This window comes from Myotis brandtii, unplaced genomic scaffold, assembly GCF_000412655.1.
Source record: "Myotis brandtii unplaced genomic scaffold, ASM41265v1 scaffold810, whole genome shotgun sequence".
NCBI classification, from domain to species: Eukaryota; Metazoa; Chordata; class Mammalia; order Chiroptera; family Vespertilionidae; genus Myotis; species Myotis brandtii.
The window spans coordinates 1622733-1632318 of record NW_005371274.1 but is presented as its reverse complement, the minus strand read 5'-3'; the positions used below and the strand labels follow the sequence as shown (position 1 = coordinate 1632318).

At 44.8% G+C, this 9586-nt stretch overlaps 1 protein-coding gene across 1 annotated transcript in view; it reads left to right on the top strand.

Annotated features, from left to right (window-relative positions):
- Positions 1-9586, top strand: part of MYOF (myoferlin) — a 142731-nt gene that overhangs the window by 45476 nt on the left and 87669 nt on the right. The window contains exon 6 of the mRNA XM_005884066.2: positions 9398-9564. Coding sequence (XP_005884128.1) covers positions 9398-9564 — 167 coding nt within the window. The remainder of the gene's footprint in view (positions 1-9397; positions 9565-9586) is intronic.

The window sequence follows — 9586 nt, the reverse complement described above, 5'->3', positions numbered from 1 at the left end:
TAGGAGTACCCTAATTAAGTTAATAACAATGTACCTACCTATATAGTTTAAGTTTAAAAAATTTGGCTCTCAAAAGAAATTTCAATTGTTGTACTGTTGATATTTAGCTCTGCTGACTAATGAGTTTGCCGACCTCTGTCCTAGATTATCTGGATGTTTCAAGGGAAAACACTTTTTGTCTTAATGTGACAATTTAATTAAACTAATCAAATATATCTTTGAGTACCTACTATGACTCCATGCTAGGGAAGACACACACACACACACACACACGCACGCACGCACACCACACCACACCAATTTACAATCTTGGGAGAAGGTAAGACCAACAAACTTGAGACAGAGAAATAACAGCCAGAGAACCTGCCTCCTGCCATGTGTACCTTAATGAAGTTAAGGAGACAGCTGGCCCAGAATATCTTTTTTCCCTTTAGTTGACTCCAAAAAATAACAAGCAAAAAAGCCCCCATTTTCAATTCTATATTAAAGTAATGAGTAAATTTCCTCTAATTTATATAGAACTTTTCAAATCTTAAAAATTTGAGCTTGTTGTTTTTTTTTTAGTAGAAAAGCAATACCTGCTTGTAAAAATGTAAATATCACAGAATTATAAGACATAGAAAGTTCAAGTCACTCACAGTTCCATTCTTCTCAGATAATGACTGTTCACAACTACCAATATTGATGTTAAAGGTTATCCTCCACATAGTGGGTACTACAAAGATGAAATTTGAGATATTAATGATAGAACACAGAAGTGAAGATTTTCAGGAAAATTTACCCCTACAAGTGGAAGAAACTTATATGACCATTGGTCTCAGGAACTGAATACCTGAGGGGTTCATGTGAGTTTTTTTAATACTTTTTTAAGAGCAGTTTTAGGGTTCCCACAAAATTGAGAGGAAGGTACAGAGATTTCCCCAATACTCCCTGCCCTCACACATACATTGCTTCCCCCATAATCAACATCACTCACTAGAATGGTACATTTTTTATGAAGGATGAACCTACTTTGACACATAATAGTTCATTGGGTTTGGACAAATATATAATGACATGTATCCATCATCCTATATAATAAAAGGGTAATATGCAAATCGACTGAACAGCAGAACGACTGATTGCTATGATGTGCACTGACCACCAGGGGACATAAGCTCAACACAGGAGCTGCTCCTGGTGGTCAGTGTGCTCCCACAGGGGGAGTGCTGCTCAGCCACAAGCCGGGCTGATGGCTGGCGAGCACAGCGGCCCACCTCCGCAGCAGCGCTAAGAATGTCCCACTGGGCCTAAGCCATCAGTCGGACATCCCTCGAGGGATCCCGGACTGCAATAGGCCGCAGGCCGGGCTGAGGGACCCCCCATCCCAGTGCACGAATGTCGTGCACCGGGCCTCTAGTTATAATATAATACAGAGTATTTCCAGTGCCCTAAAGATCCTCTGTGCTTTGCATATTCATCTCTCCCCACCACCAACCTTTGGTAACCACTGGTTGTTTTATTGTCTCCATAGTTTGTTTGTTTTCTTTCCTGATTGTCCTAGAGTTGGAATCATGCAATATATAACCTTTTAAGATTGGCTTCTTTCACTTAATAATATACACTTAAGACTCCTCCATGTCTTTTCACAGCTTATAACTTATTTTTCTAAGTGCTGAATAACACTCCATTGTTAGGATGTACCACAGTTTATTTATTCATTCCCCTACTGAAGTATATCTTGGTTGCTTCCAAATTTGGCAATTGTGAATTAGGGTGCTGTAAACATCAATGTGCATTTTTTGTTTTGTTTTGTGGACTTGTATTTTCGACTCCTTTTGGGTAAATACCAAGGAGCATGATAGCTGTATTGTATGTGGTAAGAGTAGGTTTAGTTTTTTAAGAAATTTCCAAACTGTCTTCCAAAGTGTCTGTACCATTTGCATTCCCACCAGCAATGAAGGAGAGTTCTTTTAAAAAAAAATTATTGATTTTTTTACAGAGAGGAAAGGAGAGGGATAGAGAGTTAGAAACATCGATCAGCTGCCTCCTGCACACCCCCTACTGGGGATGTGCCCACAACCAAGGTACATGCCTTTGACCGGAATCGAACCTGGGACCCTTCAGTCCACAGGCCAACGCTCTATCCACTGAGCCAAACCGGTTAGGGCTGAAGGAGAGTTCTTATTGCTCCACATCCTTGCCAGCATTTGGTTTTGTCAGTGTTCCAGATTTGAGCCATTCAGATAAGAATGTAGAGGTCCCTGATGACAGTTGGTGTGGAGCATCTTTTCATATGCTTATTTGCCATCTGTATATATTCTTTGATGAGGTATCTGTTAAGGTCTTTGGTCCATTTTAGTCAGGTTGCTTGTTTTCTTATTGTCGAGTTCTAAGAGTTCTTTGTATATTTTAAATAATAGTCCTTTGTCATATATGTCTTTTTGCAAATATTTTCTCTCTGTAACTTGTGTTTGAATTCTTTTGACATTGTCTTTTGCAGAGCAGGTTTTTTAAGTGGCTTGACTAAAGTGTGTGGTGTTAAAGGTACCCTTTCTTTGGCCTACTTCTGAGACTGCTCCCATGACAGATGCGTGGGCTGATCCAGGCTGCAGGCTTGACCTCCTGAAAACCTGTTACTTTCTCCACTCGATTCACCAGATGTCAGTTAGCTTGACTGGAGCCCACATTCTCATGCTCAGATTAAACTATTTTTAAAATCTCCCATCTATTTTTAAAGAACCATCTGTTAAAATTGTGCTTTATCCAATGATAGAAATACAAAATGTCATGCTTAGCCAAACTTGGTGCTTCAAATTGATTTCATTCCACAAACACCAAAGTCACTTTGCTTGAAATTAAATTATATCCAGTTCAGAAAGCATTTATTGACACCTGTTTGGAGACATACACAGGTGAGAAAGGCATTGTTTGCCACCAAGGAGTGCATTTCACAAGAAAGGGAAGATATAAATATGAATAACTATAGGTCATAGCTGAATATAATAAATTCCTCAAGAGAAGACTAGGCAGATTATTACATAGGAAATAACTTCTTTCAGCTGTTTGTTTCAACTGTGGATTCGTAGTGCCTAGTGCAGCACTTGGAAAGTCATAAGTAGTCAATAAATGCTTGGTTGGTTGAGTGAATGCATGGGTGAGTGAATGGTGGAAGTGCAATGGATATGGTTAAATGTGTTTGTTTTTTCCCCCAAGAAAGTCATTTTGGGGAACACTAGGGAATAGATAAATTTGACTGATCCATTCAGAGGTGTAATAAAAGGGAAGCATGTTCCTGAGGGCTGGGAGTGCCAGGCTGGGCCATTTGTCCTTGATGGACACCCTTGTTTGTTTTCTGAACAGGAGCTGACTTGGTCAGAGCTGAGCTGGAAAATGATCAGTGTGCTAGGAGATCGCTGCAGGATCTCTAAATGACTGAGGCCAGCAAACTGATTGGATTCGGCCAACTTTTTTCCAGGATATTTAAGAAAATCAAAGTGATCATAATAGACGAGTGGTTCTTAAAACTTAGACACAGTAAAATCTACAAGGGAGTTATTTAAATGTGCGAATTTCAGGCACTTACCTCCAGAAAGTCTAGTTTAGCTGGTTTAAAGGGGAGCCCCTCCTCCCCCTAATCTGTACGATTAACAGGAACTTCCAGGAGATCCTGATGCAGATAGATTTTGGAGCTCAGTTTGAGGAGTCCTGGGGTTGTGTTTACCTGTTAACATTATCTTGCCCAGACTTGACAGAGCTCTTGGGGCAGTATTTCCCAGACTGGCTTATAGCATGTGTTTGCATTGCTGTTTGGTTAGAAGCTCTTCGTGGTACTTTTGTTCTGGTCTATAATTTGGAACCATTCCAGGAGACTCGTAGGGCACATATAGTACCATTTACCCAAGAATTGAGGTGGAGGGTAATTAATTGTTTATGTGGTGTGTTTTTTTATTTTGTTTTGTTTTTCGATCCCTCCTCCCTCATCTACCTGCTTATGGTTGGACACAGATATTTATTTATATACTGTATCATGTTAGAAACCCAGGAAAGTTATTATTCAACATTCCAGCTAAATCAGCTGTTATCTCCAAATGTTTTCATGCTTAGAAACTTACTCTCTCCTATTCTGTTTTGTACTTTTTAACTTGCATTGATGATATTATACCAGCCCTTTGTTCTGACTTTCCCATGACCTTTGCTAATTAAATTCTGCTTTAACCAGTACCCCCACTTATCAAGACTTTGTCATGAGAAACAAAATTAATATCACGGGCAGTGGTTGGCATTCTAGGACTCTAAAAAAGAAAATGAGTGGGAAGAGTGTTTGGATAAGGATGCCTGCTAGCCAGGGTGGGGTGTGGCTTGGGCGGAGGTGGCTATATTCCAGGCCAAGAGAAACCCAGAGGTGACTGGGCAAGTGTTCCTTTTCCTCAGCCACTCCTAGGCATTGCTAACAGGACATCCCTGTGGTTAGATGGAGGTGATGGAGGTGGGGAAGGAACAGCCTGCAGATCTGGTGACATCTGAGTGACTAGCAGTCCACTCTCTTCTGCTTGATAGGGAGGAGAAATGCTAGATGAGGAGAGGGTGGGAGGCTGGAGGAAGAAGAGGGGCTGCTACCCACTGGGGAAAGGTACTGTTAGGCATGGCAAAGGCAAATCTGACTGTATCATAAGGCCACCAACTCTTCCCACTGGGTGGGCAAACAGTAGCCTTATAGGGAAGTGCCATTGTCACAGATGACTACACACAGGGGCAGTTTGTAGGAATATTGCTGTTGAGCTTCTGGAAAGAGGCCAACAGTACATCTCAGGAATTATGAAGACGTGTTAAGTTGCTGGAGTTGTGGTGAGAGCCATTCCTAAGTGTTCGTTAAAATATCACTTGTGAGCAAGTGTGGGTCACAGAGGGGGTTACTGACATTCAGAAAGAAGGCAGATCAGTGCTGGCTGTAGTCGAAGCTCGGGAGGATTTGACTGCGTGACATGGTAATTGTTGGGGAGACAGGATGGCACTCAGACACAGGAACTGTGAAGGGCGTGTTGCAGCTGGAGAGGAACAGTAAAGACGAGCAGTAACTACAGAGGCTCTGTGGGGCCCAGGAAAGTTGTTTTTTTTTTTAATTGTGGGCTAAATTTCCACATGTTTATATTATTAATTTTTTTAATTGCAGCTTTATTGATTTATTAACAATAGCCATTCTGAGAGGTATGAGGTGATATCTCATTGTAGTTTTAATTTGCATTTCCCTGATGATTAGTAATGCTGAGCGTCTTTTCACATGTCTATTGGGCATGTATGTCCTCTTTGGAGAAATGTCTCTTTGGGTCCTCTGCCCATTTTTTAATGTTTGTGTTTTTTTGGGGGGTGTGTGTGTTAATTTGTATGAGTTGCTTATGTATTTTGGATATTCAGCCCTTATTGGATGTATCAATGGTGAATGTCTTCTCCCATTCAGTAGGTTGTCTTTTCGTTTTGTTGATGGTGATGATTTCCTTCACTGTACAGCATGTTTATAGCTTGATGGGAATGCTGCAGTACAGGGGGGAACTTAATGAGCAGGCACAGAGGCAGAAATTGCAGAAGGAGAATCCTTGAGTAGCAAGAAGAGATAGGATCCATGCCTATGCAGAAGGGTTGGCCTCAGGTCAGGACGCATAGACAGATCAGGGATTGTAGCGGGAGGGAAGGCAGACAGCAGATGCAGGGAAGATGGTAGATTTGGAGTTGGAAGGATGTGGAAATTCTTTTCTGATTGCAGACCTGTGGACTAGAGTAATAGATGGAGCAAAGAGAAAGACACAAGAGATGTCCTCTGTGGTGAGTTGAATAGTGTCCCCAAATTCCTGTCCACCCAGAACCTGAGAGTGTGACCTTATTTAGAGATAGCGTCTTTATAGTTAAGATGAGGTCATACTGGATTAGGGAGGGCCCTAAATTCAGTGACTGGTGTCCTATGAGAAGCGGTGAGGACACAGGGACACACAGGGGAGAAGGCCGTGTGACAATAGAGACAGAGACTGGAGTGATGCAGCCAAGGATCCGGGAGCCACCAGCTAGTAGCGTCAAGGAAAGGTCTTTCCCTAGAGGCTTCTAAGAGAGCATGGCCCTGCCAACACCTTGATTTTGGACTTCTAGGATTTAGAACTGTCAGAGAGTAAATTTCTATTGTTTAAGCCAACTGGTTTGTGGTACTTTGTTACAACAGCTCTAGGAAGCAAATACCACCAGCAACTTCCTATTCAGTCAGGGGCTCCCGGCTCAGTTGCCGCTGTGATCATGAAAGAGTCATTGTTTGTAGATCCACGTGGCTGTGGTTCAGATCCGTGCCTGGGTCTCATGTACAGGGCATGCCAGCACAGCCACTCACATTCAGATAATGAAACGGCTTGTGCAGAAGGGTGCGTTGGGCAATGCCTTAGGGGCCCCCCTCATTCTTTGTGGAACACTTAGGGTAGCATTGTTTAACCTGTGCAGCTTCCTGCCACATAAAGGGGTGATTTCCTGCTCAAATATCTTTCCGCTTCGATACAGAGATGCTGGCGGTCGCCATGACTTAGGCTGGTTCCCTCAGGTCCAGCCTAAAGTCTGGATAACAGAATGTGTTTCCAGAAGAAATTGGCTCGTCATTACCTGCAGTCTGTTTATGACTCATTCCACATTCATCGAGCCTGTGCTGTATACTAGGATTTATGTCAGGCAGGGGGCAGATAGAAAGAAGAAGAGGACAAGCCTCCCGCCTCTGAGAGTGGCTGGATGTGGGGAGGCCTACGGGTTAACAATAGACGCAAGTCTCTGTGGGAGGACTGGGTGGAACAATGTGTGGAAGGCATGTGAAGAGGTGACTCACTCCCTGTGGGAGAGGCAAGGAGGGCTTGTCCCAAGACAGTACATTTCCTCTGGAACTTGAAATGTTGAGAAGTTGAGGAGCTCACCTGTTGGAGAATAGGAGAAAGGACATTCTAAGAGCCAGGTGCCGCAGATGGGTAGTGGGAAAGCCCTTCTGTTGAAGCCTCCTCAAGAATAGGGAAGGTGAGGCCCCGGTTATGTTGCAAAGGTCAAAGGTAGCTGTTCCCTACCCTTGACTTCTATGGGGTTTCTTGACCCTGACAGCAATGATGAAGGATTAGGAGGACGGCATCTCTTTCAACTGCAGCCTGGTTTTAATCTACTCTTGCACCAGTGAGGTAGGGCAAAGACTTGGTCCTGGTTTCAGCTCAGCTCCTAGTAATCCAAGTCACTTCAGCTCTATTGACCTCATCTGTAAAGTGGGTGAGAGGCAGGCTCTCTAAGGTCCCCTCAAGTCTAACTTTCTGTGGGTCTGGGGCTCCTTGAAGGACCATGAAGTGTGGATCCAGAGTGTCAGGTCAAAGGAGCAGAGGGCTGGCTGAGGAGCAGAGTGGGAAGTCACACTGGTGAGTAGGAGACAGGAAGGGAGGCCCACAGAAGTGCCTGAAAAGGTTTAGTTTGAGCACCAGGAGGAGAGCTGCAGGATTCAAAGACGTATGTGTGGGTCCCAGTGTCCAATGCCGTGGAGATCAAGCATGAGGACTCAGAAAGGTTCCTAAAGTAGCAGGAAGAGGTCCTGGTTGACCTTTGCAGAGCAGAAGCCAGGTTGGATGGACTCAGCAGAATGGAAGGGTGTTGAGGAGGAGGGTTCATGCTGGGCTAAACTCTAAAACAGTACATCAGGAAGGCCTTTTACTTCCTCATGGTTGCTCCTTCCTCCCTCTGTGCTCCCAGCCCCCATGCTGCCACTGACTGCTTCAGATCCCACCCCACCCATTGCTGCTCTCCAGGAGTGTTCTAGCGTTCTGCGCTCCAACCCAGACTGATTTATCAACAACACTTACATTTTAATTTATTGGGTGCTTCTCTGTGCCAGGCACTGTGTTGAAGGCTTTACATATAAATTACATTTATCTTTACAATACCCTGTGGTAAGTACTGTGATTTTCCCCTTTTTACAAATGGGGAAACAGAAAGAAAGAAACTGACTCACGCTCATGTCTCAGAATTAGGATTTGAACCCAGACAGCATGACTCCAGAGCCCGAGCTTTAAGAGCCATGTACACAGCAAGCTGATTGAGCTAATTCATACTATGATGTGAGATAACTCCACGTGGAAATTAAACCTCTTACTTGATTTTGTATTGCAAAGGTGGGGAGTTCAAATGCAGGTCTTTTTCCTAGTCTCTCTTGAATTATATTGCATAGATTACTGGGAGTTCAGACTTTTTGTCTATTAGGGAAAGAAAAGCAGAAGTTTGTCAGTGAGTTTCAAGAGTTTATCAATGAAAGAAAGGGGAGACACAGTAGGTGGAGTTGATTTTTGTGGTTTTTTTTAAGGAGTGAAAGATTTGTGCATATTTGAACGCAGAGGTAATTACGGTGACCATGGAGAAGGGACCACTGGAGGAGAGAGAGAAAGAGAGAGAGAGAGAGAGAGAGAGAGAGAGAGAGAGAGAGAGAAAGAGGAAGAGAGATCTGGAGGGTCCCCAAAGAATCAGAAAGGCCCTAATCGGTTTGGCTCAGTGGATAGAGCGTCAGCCTGCGGATTGAAGGGTCCCAGGTTCAATTCCAGTCAATGGCATGTACCTTGGTTGCAGGCACATACCCAGTAGGGAGTGTGCAGGAGGCAGCTGATCGATGTTTCTCTCTCATCGATGTTTCTAACTCTCTATCCCTCTCCCTTCTTCTCTGTAAAAATCAATAAAATATATTTTAAAAAAAAGAATCATAAGGAAGTGGATTCTCAGGCAGTGGAAGGGGGTTCACTCTACGAACCAGGATCAGCTCTCTCCCCTGAATGGAAGGGAAGCTGGAGAGGGGGGGAGGAAAGGGGATACGTGAGGGCACAGACGTGTGTGGGACTGACAAACCGGGACAAAGGGAGAGCAGGGTGACCACCGTGGTCTGCTTGGCAACCGGGTGGAGAGGGCCTTCATGTATCCGGAGGCTCAAGCAGGAAGGAGACTGTACAAACCTCATGAGCACATCTCGGGAGAGGAGGCCTGCGGTGGGAAGGGTGGGGTTGGAGCCTCCTCTCAGGGCTCGTTTCCCATGGATACCCTCATCCCTCCGCCCTCACCGCTGAAAGGCTACTTAACGGCAGGCTGGGCTCCGAGATCAGAGCTGGGTGATTTCTGCTGGGTCCGACTGAGCCTCACACCCTCTCCCATGGCCTCGGGCAGTCTCCCTGTCACTTTGAGGACAGCCTAAATGAGAGCCATCATGCACCACGAGCACATCTTCCTCCAGAATCGGAGTCAAAACAAGCCCCGGTCAGTGTCACCAAGAGGCGTCTCCTTTCCCTGAGCCTCAGGAACACAGAAAACTCTCTGTCCAGGAAGCCGGAGTGTTCAGACATTCCCAGGGGAGGGCCATCTCTGACTGGATTCCCTTTTCGTGTTTTAGGAGAGGAGGAGGAAGATGGAGGTGAAGAAGATGGGTTGGACAGCACGGTCAGGGAGCCGGGGCCCAAGGTGTCAGGTAGGACGGTGTCGGAAGCTCAGCTTGCCCGGAGGCTCACGAAAGGGAGGAACACCCGGCGGCTGCTGTCCAACAAGCCACAGGACTTCCAGGTAGGAAGAGCCCGAGTGCCGG